Genomic DNA, 17,255 nt, shown 5'->3' with positions numbered 1-17,255 from the left:
AACTGGAATACTTGTTCAGCTTGATTGGCAGACAAGATACAGATGTCGTTTCCTGGCTCTGTCGTTTGCCTTTGCAGGCAAAGAAAGAGCAGTTGTGAGCAGTTGCAACCAAGCCAGTTTCATAAGTTACAAAGAAATGCAGCCCATAGCTTGTATTACTGTAGCCTGTTCACCTCTTAGCTGCAAGATGGTTGAAAAACTTCAGCTGGTGCAAAATTCATTGACCAGGTTGCTTACTGGGACAAGGTGGTTTGAGCATATAGCAGCAATTCTGGCCCAACTGCACTGGCTGCCATTCAAAGTGCTGGCTTTGACTTATGAAAGTCTTAAAACCTCAAACTGCTTCTCTCCATAAGAAGCAATCTGGACCCTGCGACCCTAATCTGAGGCCCTTCTTTGTTGTCTCCCCCCAAGGAGCGTCTCCTGGCATCTTCATTATATGCCTTTAGGCGCCAGGCAAAAACTTTCCTTCATAACGAGGCCTTTAGCGGATTAACATTCTATTACTTTTAAAATGTGTTTGTGGGTGAGGGTTATTGGTTTGTTTGTTTGCTTGTTTGTTTTCGTTATGTTATGTATTTTGTGTTTTTGTTTTGTAGATCGCCCTGCAATCTTCAAATGAAGGGCAGTATATAAATGAATAGGGGACGCGGGTGGCGCTATGGGTTAAACCACAGAGCCTAGGACTTGCCGATCAGAAGGTCGGCGGTTCGAATCCCCGCGACGGGGTGAGCTCCCGTTGCTCGGTCCCTGCTCCTGCCAACCTAGCAGTTCGAAAGCACGAAGTGCAAGTAGATAAATAGGTACCACTCTGGCGGGAAGGTAAACAGCATTTCTGTGTGCTGCTCTGGTTCGTCAGAAGCGGCTTAGTCATGCTGGCCACATGACCCGGAAGCTGTACGCCGGCTCCCTTGGCCAATAAAGCGAGATGAGGGCCGCAACCCCAGAGTCATCCACGACTGGACCTAATGGTCAGGGGTCCCTTTACCTTTACCTTTATATAAATGAATAAATAATAGAGAGGTAATGGTTGCTTTGCCATGTGACCCTCACTGGCACAGTGAACACACAGAGAGTGATAGGAGCAACATTCTTGTTTTGTTAATTTTTTATTTACCATTTAGGATGTGTAATATTTTACTCCCCAGCACTGGAAACCTCTTCTGTTTAAAGGCAGCTTTTCTGGCCCTCTTAGCCATGGGGGGAGACAATTGCCTACAAAAGCTTCAGGCTGCTCATTCATCCTAACTGACTTCATTTAGCACTGAAATTGGTCATGGTGACTTCTGGCATTGGCTCTGGGTTGTTTGGGATGAGAATTATGTAGAGGTTTCTATACCTACAAAGCAGGTACAGTTATCTAGCGCAATTGGCTTCCCTTGTTGACCCATATAGACTTTGCCATTTCCCAGGGGCCAGGCATTTCCTATTATTACAGTTGACACCTGAACACAGTTGAGAAAGGTGTTGCTGTCTGAGTGCAGGAGGTGGGGCCTGTCTTTTTAGACTGTTTTATTACTTTAATTTCTAACCTGGAGGAACTAAAATAAATATTTAAACTAATATAAAAATCAGCTGATGAAAACAGATTCTGAAAGCAATGCCTAAATTGATTCAGCATCATAAAGAAGACCAAAAAGTAATCTATCAAAAGCCCAGCGGAATAAAAAAAATGTAACCCACTACCCATTCAAGAATGATATTTAGTAGGTATCCTTAGGAAGAGAGTTCCAATGGGAGGGAGGGGGCCATAGCTGAAAAGGCCCTGTTCACAGTGCTTTCCAATCTGACATCTTGGAAGTCATAGATTTTCCTCTTCACTGGAATAGATTTATGCAGTCTGTGCAACTGAAGCCATCAAGCATCCCAAACTAGTTTATCACTCCAAACTACCCTACTAGCAGCCATTACCATAAACAGGGAATGACTGAATTGGAAGGAAGCCTGGTGGTAACCTAGTCCAGCACCCTGCAAACAGATAAAGAATATTTCTTTTTAGCCAATTATTAAGAGAGAGAATTAACAGGGTTAACTAATATGCCAGTGTCAGCACAATGTCATACATGGATGTATCATAATGCAGACTTACACATTATTTGGTACAGAGGATGATATTTTATATGCTAAGCAGCATATTCCATAACCTCTAAACCTTTTTATGTGGCTGTTGAATATATAGATTCCCCCCCCCTTAAAATGACAATTTTCCCCCAAGGGAAAGGGGGGGGGGATCTTCCCCACAGCTTCAGAATTTCCCAGTTTTATTTCTCTTATTTACACAGCTTTATTCATTTTGTCCTGTTGTGGTGCTTTTCATCTTGATTTTCATTTTCTGGTCAGAACTACTGACCATTATCACTGAGTTTATATCCTCAAAGCTTGGTTTACACTTTCTTTACACCATAATTGTTTTTGTTCTCTTTTCTCCTGTATTTCCTTTTCTTCTTCACAATGTGGTACATTTCTTAAATAGCTTATATTTGAATTTTCTGTTTCTGACTGGCTCTCTAGTTCCATTCATTATTTTAAAGGAAAAAACACAGGTGAATGCTCTCCCCCTTTTTGTTTTGTTTTGAAAAGCAGTCTACATGTGATCTAGCACTTCCAGGCTGGAGCCTTTCTCGCTGTCATGCTAGTTCTTGTTCCTTCTGCTGCAGAACTATATGGTGTGTTTTTCTGAACATTTAAACCTGCATTTTAGGAAAACATAATATTGAGAGATAAAAAAACTTCGATGAAAATGGTGTGATCTTCTTCTTCCCCCTCTCCTCTTCCTCCTCCTCCTCCTCCTCTCTCTCTCTCTCTCTCTCGCTCTCTCATTTGTACAAATCACACAGAATAGCCTGAATTTAAAAACATTAGCAGGAGAAAGTTCTGTTCAGCTATAGCATTAAACCTCGCTTGGGTGTATTTTTCTTAACCTGGTTGCTCTGCAAATGATCCAGTTTTCTTTTATCTTTTCTACTTCCCAGCAAGTCACTAGATGTTCTTCCACTCGGTTTTAGCCAAGGTTATGTGCAATCACTCCTTAATTCAGACAGGTTGGTTTAATGAACTGGAATTAGCATCTTCCCTGGATGGATAGCCTACTTACAACCTAAGTTCTCCAAACACCTGGGTGTTGTTACGTGATATAACATTCAGTCCAGTGTGAGTAAAATAAATTGCCCTAAATTAGAGATGTATGTAGAACCATGGTGAGTATTTGGTGAAGATATTTCTCAATATATTTTAGGATTTATCTTAGAAACTGAGTAATTAGGTCAGGCAGTCCCTGCCTAGCTGGCTTGTGCTCGTGTTTCTACGTGGTACGACTATTGACGAATAATTCTGAGCCTGAGGGAGATTCTGCCTCTTTCAAATCCCTGAAAGTGTAGAACTGGAACAGAGTATTCAGCCTTTGCCTGTCCTCAGTTCACCTTCAGTTCCGCATCCTATAGGAGAGTTGGATTTTAGCTCCACAACATGGGGGGGGGGGGAGGGAGGAGAGCATGGAAGGCTGAGGAGCAGTTTGTGAATTTGTGTGACCATGTTAGATGCCACTACAGAGAAGGGAGATTCCTACTAAGAGTGAGGAGAGATGTAAGACCATTTGGAATTGAGGCCAATTTGGAAGTCCCCACAATAGTATTTATTATTACAGTGGTGCCCCGCAAGATGAATGCCTCGGAAGACGAAAAACTCGCAAGACGAAAGGGTTTTTCATTTTCTGAGTTGCTTCGCAAGACGGATTTCCCTATGGGCTTGCTTCGCAAGACGGAACGTCTTGTGCCTTTTTTTTTAAGCCGCCAATGCATTCCTATGGGAAACCGTCAATACGCAGCGGTGCTTCGCAAGACGAAAAAACTCGTAGAACGAAGAAACTCGCAGAACGAATTAATTTCGTCTTGCGAGGCACCACTGTATTATTTTTAACTTCCCACTCCGGGGTCAGAGGAGAGAGGGAGGGGAGCTATTTTAAGTTTCCAGGAAAATGGACTAAGGATGGCACAGATTGGTTTAGCAGTATGCCTGTAAGCCAAGCCACAGCTTAGCTGTGGGAAGCATGGAAGCAGCAGCACCAAGGAAAGGGGTTTGCATGCATTTGCAGTAAACCATGGTTTGGTTTAGTGTTTGTTGTGCATGAGTCTGGTCTGATCATTATGCTTGTGGGTGGGTGGAGAAAATCCACGTGTGTTGAGTAAGTGGACATACAGAGCAGTCAGACTGGTTTCCCCTGAGTTTTGAGCTAAGAAATGCAGTATGTTTCAGATACTTTTCAAAAGCCATTGAGACCAGAGAAATGACAAGGAAGAGGACCGATTACTAAAGTAATAACTCAGCTAAAATAACAGTGTCAGTAGCTGGTAACGGATTAACTGAATAAAATGTGTAACAAGTATGACAAGCTCATGTGTGGCTCCTTGGTGCGAGAAGAACAGGGGTTTTAAAACTCCTCTCTGAAGTTGGAGAGTTGTGTAGCTGCAGCACAGAGCAGGGGCACAGCTCCTCTGCTGAAGTCATTGCTCTAAGACCAAGGTCATGACTTAACTGCTCCTCGCAGATCTCTTGGCATCTGCACAAGAACAGGGATGATACTTGATTAGCCTCAGGGCAGATTTCCAGGTGGATAAATTACCTGGCAGTCAGTGACGACACAACAAAAAATTATCCTTATGCGTTGTAATTTAAGAACACAGCAGAATGGGAAAGGTGTGACCTGTATGTTTTTTGTGTGAACACTGTTTGCTTAAAAAAATGGTCACAAAATGCTCAAGATGACCATTTCTGTTGCATATCAAAAGTCTCCCCAAAAGACCTCCTGGCACCCCCCTTTTATTGCTGTCATCTTGCCATTTTACTTTCTTAATAGCCAGTTGCCCCAATTCAACTAAAGTTCCTTGCGCCTAAGTATCTTCTTCTCATTTTTCGATAGTAAGCCCCGCAACTGAGCACTGCGGAACTAAATTCTAACTAAACCACCATAAGATTGTGTTGGAGGTCCCACTGAAAGCAACAGGATTAAGAAAGTTGCAACGAGCTTGTTCCATTGGACAAGGTTGCAATCCAATGTCTCTTACCAGTAAGCCCCATTGAACTGAACTCACTGGGATTTATTTTTCAGTGGACAAGAATAGGGTTTCACAGTAAGGCCTGCGGTTAACTTTAGCTAGATGAAGGCCAATATTCATGCACGTAGTTAAGATAAAAGAATGATCCAAGAGCACAGCTGAAAAAATAGTAATACTATTTAAGACAGCTAAAATAAGTTCTTTTTGAATACAAATTTGAAGCTGAAGTTGGAGCACTGATATTTTCCCTCCGAAGGGCAACCCACAGACTGAGGGACAGTGGAGTGGAGTTTGTGTGTGCTAGCCCTTGCCCCTGTTCCCATACTAAGACCTCATATGTTCATCTAGAGCCTTCTGCAGTTTTGAGAAAATTAGCAGAGCAGCGACGTCTTCCCAAAGTATTCCTAGAGTGACACCACACTGTTAATAACAAAGATTGATAGCAAAGGGGAAGATGACTCTCACGATCTACTCTCTTTCTGACATCAAATGGATCTTCGACTTCCCCAAAGCATTGAAGGCAACCTGTGGGGACAGTAAAACTGTTTTAGAGCCAAAACGGTTAAGAGTTGCATAGGACGTGGAAACCAGGAGATTTAGTGGCCCACATGGTAAATATTGTTTGTGCAGTAATCCTTACAGGCACATTGAGATGTTTCTGTAACTTCTCCCATTTTTGTTTTGTATGCTTTAGGGGGAAATCCAGGACAATTACTTTTGAGCAGTTCAAGGAAGCACTTCAGGAGCTGTCCAAGAAACGTTTCAAAGACAAGAGCAACGAGGAAGCGGTGCAAGAAATTCACAAGCTCATTGAAGGGAAGGCACCCGTCATAGCTGGAGTCACGGTATGGGAGCCTGATGCTCAGTAACTCTGACATTCTTTTCTAAGGCCTCTCTTCAAATCGTAGACTTCTCATTTTCTCCCACAAGAAGAGTCCTGAAGTTTTGATCAACCCAGCAGGATGCTCATCTGGTTTCACTCTAATGTTCTCTGTGGCAGCTTTTGCGAAGCCAGAACATTCCATAAGAGTTGTAGCCTAATGACCAATATTCCTGTTCACCTAATGCTTAGAGATTTTGATTTCTGCTAGAAACTTCTTCTTGTTTTCAGTTAAAATGTGCAAAATACAGAAATTCTGCCTTTCCTACTGCATAATTCTCAGAATGTGGGCTTTCTGGGTCATAGGACTTGGATAACATGCCACTTGCATATGAGCCATGGAACAGTTCAGAACAAAGATAGCAGCCTTCTCTCTGCACCAGGGCATTGTGTGGCTCCCACCGTACCAGCAAATATCACCCTCACCCCACCCCCCACATAACGTGGCTAAAAGAAATAAAAAATTAAAAAATAGTCCAGTAGCACCTTAGAGACCAACTAAGTTTGTTCTGGGTATAAGCTTTTGTGTGCATGCACACATCTTCAGATACACTGAAATAGAAGTCACAACTTAAAAAAATATATATTTCAACTGTGTCAGACCAACATGGCTACTTATCTGAATCTAGAATCGTGGCTAAATAAGTGAATGATGCAAGGGTGAAAATGGATGAAGCCAGCTTCTGACTGTCATCAGCTCTTTCACTCTTGCATCTTTCCCATTCTAGTCCAAGCTTAGTGATGTGTGTGTGTGTGTGTGTGTGTGTGTGTGTGTATGCTGTCAGCGATGTCAAGGGGGGCATGGTGCAGTCTCCAAATAGTTGGATTTGGAAGGATCTAGCTTCCCAAGCTTAGTCAGTTGATCATTCCTTTTTTTAGAACAATACTTCAGCCATTTAGTTTCCTTTTGCCACATGTATAAAGAATTTTGCTGTAGTCTGCATAATGCTCATCAACATACAGCTAAATGGAAAGTGAGAACTTTGAACTCTTTCCAAGATGGGGCAAATTCCATGTACCCTACTGTATATAAGTACGAAGGGGCAATCACAGTGTGGCTTTCTTTGTTTACCTATCCCCCAAAGGCTGCACATTCTGTTACATTCTAAGCCACACTGGGTATTCGATCACCAAGCTGCAGCCCAGTCCTAACTGTGGAAATGAGTTGCTTGCTTCTACTCTCAAAATCCAGGGCCGATTCTGAAGATTAACAGAGCAAGGCGAGCCATCGCCAGCCCATGGCATTGCCAAGTAAGCAGTGGCACTGCTTCTTTCACACCAGCTTTATCAACAATATTATGGGTTTAAGGGCACCAAAGGCTCACTTACCAAATACCATGATGGTGTGGGGAGTAAGCAGCAGTGGGTTGCCACTGCTCACCTGACCTCTGGTCAGTTGTGTTTCTGCGACATACCAGGCGGTAGATGAGGAGAAAGGTTGGCACAGTACAAATATGCCAGCCAAACTGAGCCAGTGCATTTGCAACACACTGATGTCACCCCTGACTCCATCTCCTGGTAAGTGGTAGCAACCAACTGGAGGTTAGGTAAGCCGTGGCAGCCCACCCACCCCCCAATCCACTACTGGGAGAAAGCTATGCCATTATTCCTGGTTCAAGACCCATGGCACTTTATAGAAATTGAACTGAAGCTGAGAAGTTTGCTGAGGTGATGGCTGAGCTGGAGGGCCATGCTCTCCTTACCTCAGTGGAACTTAATATGATGAAAGTCTAAGATTGATCAATGAAGGAGGACAACCTGTTTCAGTGCCTGGGAATAGAATCCCCCTATCTCCTGTAATGTGGTCAATGCCTCTTAGGACCTGTGGACTTCAAAGTGTGATGTGTACACAAAGGTGCCCCAAATTCAAAATGCAATCTTGAACAGTGTTTTCTGTGAAGCAGGCACTCCCACCAGAAGCCTCTGACTGCACAGCTACTGGACAAGCTGAGATTTGACTTAAGAATAATGTGACATGTACATGGTTGATTGCTATGGATTAGGAAAACGGCAAAGAACTGAATCTGTGGTTTCTTAAAGGCTGACCCCACTGTTGTATCGGAGACCTTTGCTGTTTCTTTGATGCCTTGGTTGATATATATGCAAAGCATGGTGGACATTAATCAAGTTTAGAACAGCTGGCACTTGAACTCTTCCATCAAACCTATAAATTTCACAGCATCCACAATGAGCGGTGAAAAAGAAAGGAATGGAAACTCTTACGCCACTTGAATTGTTATCTCCAAGGTTCTTTTGAGCACGTCCAGCAGAGCCATGGATTTTCCTAGCTCAAATTCCATTTTTCTTTTGAAGTAGATGCCTTTGGAGGCAGAATGTTCAATCATCCTGTCTCCCAGAATGATTTGTGCTAAGAGGTGGCCAGAAAGGCTTGCAGCCACCAGCTTTGAAAAAGGACGTGGCAATGTTCCATCGTGCCTTTGGGTGGACTTTGGAAAGCCCAATGTTTACTCAGTTAGGAGCAAGTTGGAAGGAATCCCCAGTCTTTAGGGCAAGCCCAAGACATTTTGGCACCTGAGGCAAACCACAAAATGGTGCTTCCTCCCCTGGCCAGGCAAGAAGGGATGAGTGAAGATGCTGCATCAGGAACAAGGGGGGACTAAAGATCTACGTATATATGGGATCTGCTGCCCTATGGATCCTGCCTCCTAAGGCAGCTGCCTCACCTTGCCTCATAGGCTAGGTCGGTCCTGTATCTCTTACTGTTTTCTCGGCACTGGCAAAATCTCTACTGGCACCAGTCCGCAGTGGAAATAATAGCATTTGCTCAAGGATCAGATATCCCTCTTAAATTTCTGCCACATGCTGAAGGGGCAAATTGTTTTAGTTTTTTAATAACTTAATTATTTTAAACCCAAATAAGGACTTTCCTTTTCAGTATTGAAAGCTTCGGGGGGGGGGGGGCAACCTGGACATATTGGACTGTTTGCAAGGTCACCTCCCATAAAGGCACTGAAGACAAATGCAGTGCTTTAATTCAAAAACCTTTGAAGTAGCCTCCTATATGATGGTCAGATAGTAAGAAAATGCTGTGGCAAGGCGAGCTGTACCACACAGGCAGGCAGGGCTGAGCCACCCATGAGGCAAGGTGAGGCAGACACCTCGGGCGGCAGACCTGGGCCCAAGGAGCATGCCGCTTGCTGACTCCTGTGCTTCCATCTCTGCTGCCACACCTCCACCACCTACTCCTCTGTGGGCATACCAAAGCCGTCCCCTGTGGCAGTGGCAAGGGGGTGTGCACGTGGTGGCAGGGCACACCCATTGTGGAGGAGGCAGGGGCATGGCAGCAGCATGGTGTGTCCATGGAGGAGGCAGCAGCGCATGCTTGCAGTGGGGTGCAGTGGCAGTGGGGTTTGGCTCAAGCAGCAAAAGGTTCTGGTCCAGCCCTTCAGGAAGGTTAGTCTTCCCCCTAGGGCAAGATGGTTAAGGTCTAGCTATCAAGCTGGAAGTAGTTTCCTTGTCCAAACATTCATGCTTAGACGTGGCCAACTCTCCCTGTGAACTACGTGTGTCCCACAATCCTCTGCAGCGGTGTAGAAGCAACTCTGTTCACATTAAAGTCCAGTCCTAATATCCTACTGTAATTAAACCTGTCGCTGTCGCTGAAATAATAATATATTATTCACACAATTCCATCTCCCACTTTCCTTTCTGTCTATTTTTAGATAAGACCTTTCAGACAGAGATCTCATCACTCCTTTTATGCTACATAGATGACACTATGTAATTTTTTAAAAAACACATTTGGATTGATTGCATAATTTGTTGTATCAATCTATTTTTTGTTGTTGTAATTCTCCAAATAAAGTCACAAAAATAAAAATTCCCAAGGATGACACCATTTGGAGGTAAAGGTGAATAAATTAAAACAGGGTTGAGAGCTTTCCAACATAGTTGCCAAGAGGTCAAGAATACCTCACAGAACATGACACTTACAAGAACAATGTCAAGATTTTTACAGTAGCCTTTTTCGTGGTGTCTAGGGCAGTTTACAAAAGAAAGATAAGACATAAATAAAACATTAACATTAAAAACCATTATTACATTGAAATATATTCAAAAGCCTGTGCAGATAAAAATACATCTGCCTGGTGCCAACAATGTTAACTGTTCATCATCTGGCAAATGTGTGTTTATTTTCCCAGGCGCTCTGGTTTGGGGTGCCACCACTGACAAGGCTCTGTCTCTGGTCACCTTCCCTTGGGTGGTGGAGGGGGCTAGAGGAGACCCTTAGACAATGACCTCGGTGCAGGGGCAGGTGAGTGTGGGCACAGCTGTTATTTCAGGTACCCAGGTCTTAGGCTGAGAAGGGCTTTAAAGGTCAGCTCCATTGCTGTAGTTTTCTGCCTATGCTTTGACCACAGAGAGGATACCTGACCCATTTCTTAGTGCAAGTTGGGTTATGTTTCAAAACTCATCCCAGAGTTCTATTGATTCTAGACACAGGTCTTCTAAGGAGCTAAATCTCTTGGGATGTTTACATCACGGGTAGTTCAGCTGCCAAACAATGTGGGCATTTCAAGAAGCAGTGCCTACTGAATTTGAGAGCACCAGCAAAACTGCTGACTGCCATTTGATCATATGTTTTAGAAGTGCTCATGTACACCAGGGATAGAATTTACTCCCCCCCCAAAACTTATGAATATAAACATCATTTCCCCACCACCACCAGATTTAGGAGGACGGCTGAAACATCACATGGCAATTCATATCTCATTTTGCTTGAGGAACTGCTGGAGCATGGAGCTATAGAAGATTTGAAAAAAACTTGTCAGCACTGTGAGGGTTCATTTGATCCCAGTTATTGACCAAGCATTAAAAAACCCCATCCTGTCTTGTTTAGGGTAGCCAAAACCCACGAGCCAGTCATGGTTGATGGTCTGCAAGGAACAAGCAAAGCAGAACAGAGGTCCTCAGGACCGTGACGTTATAGTACCTTGATTTACATATATATTCATGCACGTGTGTGTGTGTGTGTGTGTGTGTGTGTGTGTTATTTACATTGTTAATGCTCTCTTCTGTCTGTCTTTCTCTCTCCCCATTAATAGAAAGCCATTTCATCTCCGACTGTCTCACGGCTTACAGACACAACACGTTTCACTGGTTCCCATAAAGAGAGATTTGACCCAACTGGGAAAGGCAAAGGGAAAGCAGGACGTGAAGATCTGGTGGATACGTCTGGCTATGTATCTGGGTATAAGCATGCTGGCACATACGATCAGAAAGTGCAAGGAAGCAAGTAAGCCTGGAGGTTCAAAGCCCGAAGGTTCGCCTGTGAGGGGTGAGCAAGACGAGCCTCACCTGTTGCTGTAAATGCCAAAAAGACTATGTTGGAAAGCTGTGTTGTAGGATCCACTTTTGACATCGGCTGAGACTCTTGCAGTGAAGCACCACTTCATTACATTCCTCATGCTTTATGGCAGTGAAAAGGAAGCAGCAGAGCATTCTGGTCAAGAAACCACACCAAGGGCTGTCTCACCACACCTCGTCTGTACTGGTAGCAGATCGGAAACATTCCTATATGCCTAATTCTCTGTCTTGTTCTGCTGTCTTTTTTTCTACAGTGGAGGCTACACGTGCTAGTAGCTTTTCTAAAAAGAATCCAATTGCTCAATTTGATTATTTATTATTGAACAATGTCTTAATATGGAACAGATGCACCTCAAACGTAAGAATTCAGCCTTTAACTGAAGGGAATTAAATGGCTATTGACTTTTATTTTATTTTTGAAAAGGTGCTAGCCTGTAAAAGCCAATACATTTATTTCAACCATTTGCGAACAAGAGCAGAAACAATAATTTAAAGCAACTTTCCCCCTCCATTATTAGAAAACTGAGACTCAGCTTGTCCCTGTTCTCAAAGAAAAGGGAAATTGCAGCTCTCTCTCTCCTGGCCTCTGCAAATTTTCTTTAAAGGAAAAAAAAACCCAAAACCAAAACACTATGCGTCATTGAAGTTATGTATTACTATTTCTGTAAGATTGCAACAAACATGATATATGGCAGTTCAAACCCCCACCCAAATATATATTTGAAATACTACCAGTTGAAATTATCTACTTTGTCTGGATCACTACCTTAAACAACATTTTGATTCATTATGTTGGTTAAATAGTTCCAAAATAAAGGAAATTTGTTGTTTTCTTGTTCACTCAGTGTAAAGCAGACATAATGTAATTGTCAGATTGTTTGCTGATGGAAAACAAAGGTAGAAAAGATTAAATACAGATTCATTGTTTTACAAATGATGTCATCAACCATCATGTTCCAGTGAGCCAGAGTCTAAATAGTGCTGAAATGTTGCTTCTTTTAAGGGAGAAAAAGGATATAATTAACATATTTCCTGAAAAAGGACAACATACGTAATGTATTTATTTATTTGAAAGATTTCTATGCGTGTATGCTGAAGAGTAACTGTCTAGTCAATAAGGTGATTTTTATGTGTCCTGTCTTTATTACTGAGTAAATACCACACTGTGTTGAACTTACAATCCAGTAAAATAATAGCTGTAATCTTCACTTGGAGGTTTGCCAGCAGTTGAGTCCTCAGTCTTGTTTTCTGTGGAATACAGGTCAGCTGTGTCTCCTCTGTAGAAGAATAGAGATGATCAACTTTACTGCCATTCTTAATAGCTGTCTCTTTGACAGGCCCAGTAAACGCTAAAGAGTTGGCTGCACTGATTTGCTTACAGTAACTCTGACTGTTCCTTCGCACAGGCCAGCACCTTGAAGTTGGCCCTTGTCCGAGCACTGCCCATCTGTCATTTGCAGTTGTCTTTATCCTCATTGTTAAGGAAGGTATTCATTGTGACTTACAACCATGCATTCTTCAGCATGCACAACAAGCATGAATCCAAAATAATAATAATAGTGTTGTTAAGCACTGCCGTTGTTTGCCTGGAACCTTTGCTTTTTGACATGTTGAAATGTCAGGTTTGGGAAGAAGGAAGTCTGTAGAATTTTCGGCATGTTTTTGCAGGATGGTGGTTTTGGTGGTTGCCAGAAAGGGTCTGTGAGTGTGCCAGGCCTGTTGGTATTGAAATGGTGATAGTTGGTATCAGTTATATATCCATCTGCTTTCTGGGGACAAGCTCAGTGTCTAGAGTGTTGGTAATAGAGCTGTTTGCTTTGATGGAACAATGAGCACTGAATACTTTAATGCAGACTCTCTGGAGCTCATTTGTCAAGCTTAAAGCGAGGCTAGGCTTATGGGGAACCCCATGTTATTACACGGAACTTCATTACATAAATAGAATATTCAGAACAAATCCAGGTACGTCCTCCAGTGGCAGCTAATTAACACAGTGGATGTGAAAGACTCCATTGATGTAATAAGAGCAGATAAGCACACCAGGAAGATACCTGATTTGTTGATCCAGTCTAGCATGTCTCTTTCGGACATTTTTTGTCTGAAAACCTAGCAGCTATTTGCTCACATGAATTAGCCATGAACACTGATTGCTCATTGTAAAGAGGAGCTTAAGGTAACAATAATGCCACCATGTTCTGGGCAAATAGTAGTTTTGCTTTTGATAGAAATTTCCTTTAGCAGTAAAGTCTACTGCAGAACTCTCATCAAAATATTTTAGAGCAGGCATTACATATCAGGTGGCCTTCTAGAGCCAGGGAAAGCTACTTTTAAAATGAGCGGTTCATGTTCATTTTTCATTTATTTTAAAACAAAAAGACAAGAGATGCTACCATTGAAGCGTGGATGTCTAAAAAGCAAGCAGTTTTGTGAAACAACGACATGCTCTTCTGACATCCCAGTTTGTCTTCCTTTCCCCATTCCTTGTTCTGAAACTGTTGGCTTTTTCTACCACTGTGCCACTAAAGGAGGAGGCTGTGTCAGAAGAAGCAAGGCCTAGGTGTCCATGCACCAGACCACAGTTTATGAAAACAGGACTACTTCCTCCAGTCCAGTCACCTAATAACACCATTCCATTCACGTCCACTCAAAAATAAGTCCCACTGTGTTCTTTGGGGTTTGCTGCTGGGTGAACGTGTATAGGATTGCAGCCTAAGTCGCTGTTTGCATGCAGCAGTGTACTTGGAATATTCTCACACAGCTGCCCTCATCCCTGTATATTCCTTGTCAGTGACTTCTGCCCCCTTTAAGTATTTATTTAAGTGCAAAACATACTGTAAACGTGCAGTGATGCCAGCCTTCGTTATCTCCTTTCCATACAATAGGTTATCATCAGGCCCTTTTTGAGCTCTTATAAATAGGGGGAAATGTGAAACAGTTCTCCAAATGTGAAAATGATAGAGATCTGTATCTGTAGGTTTTTTAAAAAAGCTATTTTACTACCGCAATGTGTTTACAATTCTTTCTGATTGAATAAATCACATTAAGCACATAGTGTTCTTTTTGCTATGTGTAAATCACTCCAGGGTATATTATGTATATGTAAATATACATATGTGCAGTTTTATACAGCCTCTTAAGGGTGCACACTTTTGTAGCATCATGCACACTGGGACTGCCTTGTTATCTGCTGAGACCTGGGAAAAGGCTCCATGTGCCAGAATGCAGCCCATTCCTCACCCAAGAAGGCAACCCAGCTGTCTATGTCTGCAGCTGCATAGGTATATGGGACCCTCAATGAGTTTCCGATTATTGCCTGGATTTCCCTTCCAATTTTATAGACATACAACTTATGGAGTCAAGTCAATCTTCTTTCCCCCCTGCTTGCATTCCTGTGCACGTCACTGGAATTTGTACGGGTAGTTGTGGGCTGAATCTGACTTACCTGCACCGCCCAACCCCCCCCCCCCCCCACTCACTTCCTTTGTGTTTAGTTGACATCTGAAACAAGTCTAGAATAAGGTGGGCGATTTATCTGGCCTCCTAAGCCCATGCATAGCAATTCAGGCAGAAGGGCAGGACTCAGGGAAGAGCAGCAGGGACACTTTAAGAGGGAAGGCCTTCCCAGGATCAGGGCCGGCCCACCCATGAGGCAAGCTGGGGCAGCTGCCTCAGGTGGCGGAACCCCAAGAGGTGGCAGCCTCATAGGCTCCCCACCAGTCTGCCACCACTAGAGAAGTGGCAGCAGCTTCCAGTGCGACCTTGCAGAAATCTCACCAGACCTTGTGTGCTCTGCAAGATCTTGCTGGATCCCAGCGTTCTTGCCGCCGCTTTGTGGATGCTGCCGCACAACCCAGCCGGGTGGCCCCTTCCTGTTTTGCCTCAGGCCAGCCGCCCCTGCCCAGAATGGAGCTTTTTATTACCAACTCTGCCTTAGACCTTGATGTATGAAGTCGCCTTATCCTGAGGGAGACCATCAGTCAGTTTGGACTCCAGCCCACAGCAGTTTACTTCGATCAGGAGGCAGCTCTGTAAGCTCTCGGGCAGAAAGTGGCATTTTCTACTGTTGCCCAAAGGTCCTCTTAGAAGGAGATGCCAAGAAACAAACTTGCATCGTTTTAAATGTCCAAAGCAGATGCCATCCCAAGATTTAGCGTCCTCTATAGGGGGGATGCTTAGCTATGCTTTTGTTTTTGTGTGTGTATATAGTTTATTCTTAAGCCTCCCAAACGAGATTACTTTGCAAATGACTTTGAAGTCTCCCAAACATAAAACTATCATTCCTGTCTCAGTTTCCAGCAGTGTGGGGTGCCCTTGGGCTCCCTAGGGAGTAGCATCTTCTGCTGTTTGACCCCGTCCCCCAACATACAGTAAGCCACAACTTAGGCACATTTAACTTGTGTGCATTCAGCTTTACATGCATGGCCAAAAATGAATAAATGAAAGGGGGTGAGGATCCAGGAAAAATGACTTTGGCAATCCCAGCCACCAGTGGATTTTGACTATAAGTGGTTTTGTCTTTAGGCACGATCCCCAGAACATATCCCCTGCATAAGTTGTGGGCTTACTGTATCTTAAATCAGAATTTTTTGAAATTCCCGTTTACTTTGTGGGATATTGTTATGGAATAAACTTTCAACTCTTTGTGCCTGAGTGTACTCTACTGTGTGTCTTGCTTCAAGTCTCCCTATGCCTTACATGTGCAGCTGCGAAGGACACTTGTGAGTGTTTCATGCCTATAGATAGGTTCTGCCGCTCTTGGTTTAGAAGCCACTGTCTCAAACTTCACAAAAAGGGAGGAAAATGTGCAAACTGTGATCATGGTTATCCCAAGCAGTCACCCCTTTTTTGTATGTTAGGCTTGCATTGCGAACTTTTAGTGTTCATTGTTAGCTACTCAGTCGTGGGATCTGTGGGCCTGCAATTGGTAATACTTGCGTATGGGTGATAAATGTTAAAAACGTCGGTAGACTACCTAGAACAGATCTTAGTTACATGTAAGTGGCTTGTCATAGTCTATCCCTCCTTAGATCACCATTTGGTTAAAAATGAGAGTAGAGTACACTGTAGTTGACTTGCACCTTTAATTCACTGGAAGTCCAAAATACCTTTTCTCCCTCTGAAAGGCCTCGTCTCCCTGTTTTCTGACTATGTATTGCTGTTCAGGTGGCATCTCAGGGTGAATAACCAAATGCCCGGAGGACCTTACTCGCTAAGCATATTTTGGATTGCAGACTGGGCTGCTTTCTAAATCAGTATTTGTATTTTTTAAATTCTGATCCAAATCAGTATCTTACTTGGCGGGGTGGGAGAGCTGAAAACAATGTCAATATATTTCACATCTGGCAACCAATGCACCCTTTGTGGGTAGACAGTCTAAAAAGCCCTGGATTCTGACCAAACTAAGCCGCCTGGTGTATATTTTGCTTTAGGGGCTTAATTTGGTCAGAATTGAGTATATACTTTCAGATTTAACATGAAATACATTACTTCTGGTAAATGAGCCACCATAGCCACTAGAGGGCCATGAAAATTTGTGTCCTGGACATTTGGGACTTTCAACCCATGTGCTGTCTGAAACCCAAGGGGCGCATTAGTTGTCAGGTGTGAATTACCCCCCAGCTCTCCTATCCCACCAAACTTTGTGTGCATAAGTGGCTTAAATTTGCGTCACGCTGCCCATTTAAAAGCATTAACATTTATCTAAGCAAGATAATGTAGATCAGATTGATTGTTGCCCACTATGTACACCTTATCCCCCAACAGTTAGCTTAACTGTTCACACAAGCCACCACTTTGGTGTATGTGTGAGAGCAAAAGAGGCTCCCATGATACCTACTGTATTTTAGGACACTTATCCACAACAGTCAGCATGTCGGTTTCACAAACGAAGCAGGAATGGATATTCACAATATCTCTACTGCAGATGGAGGCTTGAGTTAACACCTTTTAGAATCTGGACCATAAAGAAGGTTGATCGCCGAAGAATTGATGCTTTT

General features: G+C 43.2%; 1 protein-coding gene across 1 annotated transcript in view; it reads left to right on the top strand.

The window, feature by feature from the left end:
- TPPP (tubulin polymerization promoting protein) overlaps positions 1-15,688 on the top strand; it is a 54,740-nt gene extending 39,052 nt beyond the window's left edge. The window contains exons 3-4 of the mRNA XM_083408028.1: positions 5,746-5,896; positions 10,998-15,688. Coding sequence (XP_083264154.1) covers positions 5,746-5,896; positions 10,998-11,192 — 346 coding nt within the window. The 3' untranslated portion in view covers positions 11,193-15,688. The remainder of the gene's footprint in view (positions 1-5,745; positions 5,897-10,997) is intronic.
- The last annotated feature ends 1,567 nt before the right edge of the window (positions 15,689-17,255 follow it).

The sequence above is a fragment of the Podarcis tiliguerta genome (genome assembly GCF_965153285.1).
Source record: "Podarcis tiliguerta genome assembly, chromosome: 13".
Taxonomy (NCBI): Eukaryota; Metazoa; Chordata; class Lepidosauria; order Squamata; family Lacertidae; genus Podarcis; species Podarcis tiliguerta.
The sequence above is the reverse complement of the archived record's forward strand: the minus strand, read 5'-3'. Positions and strand labels throughout refer to the sequence as shown.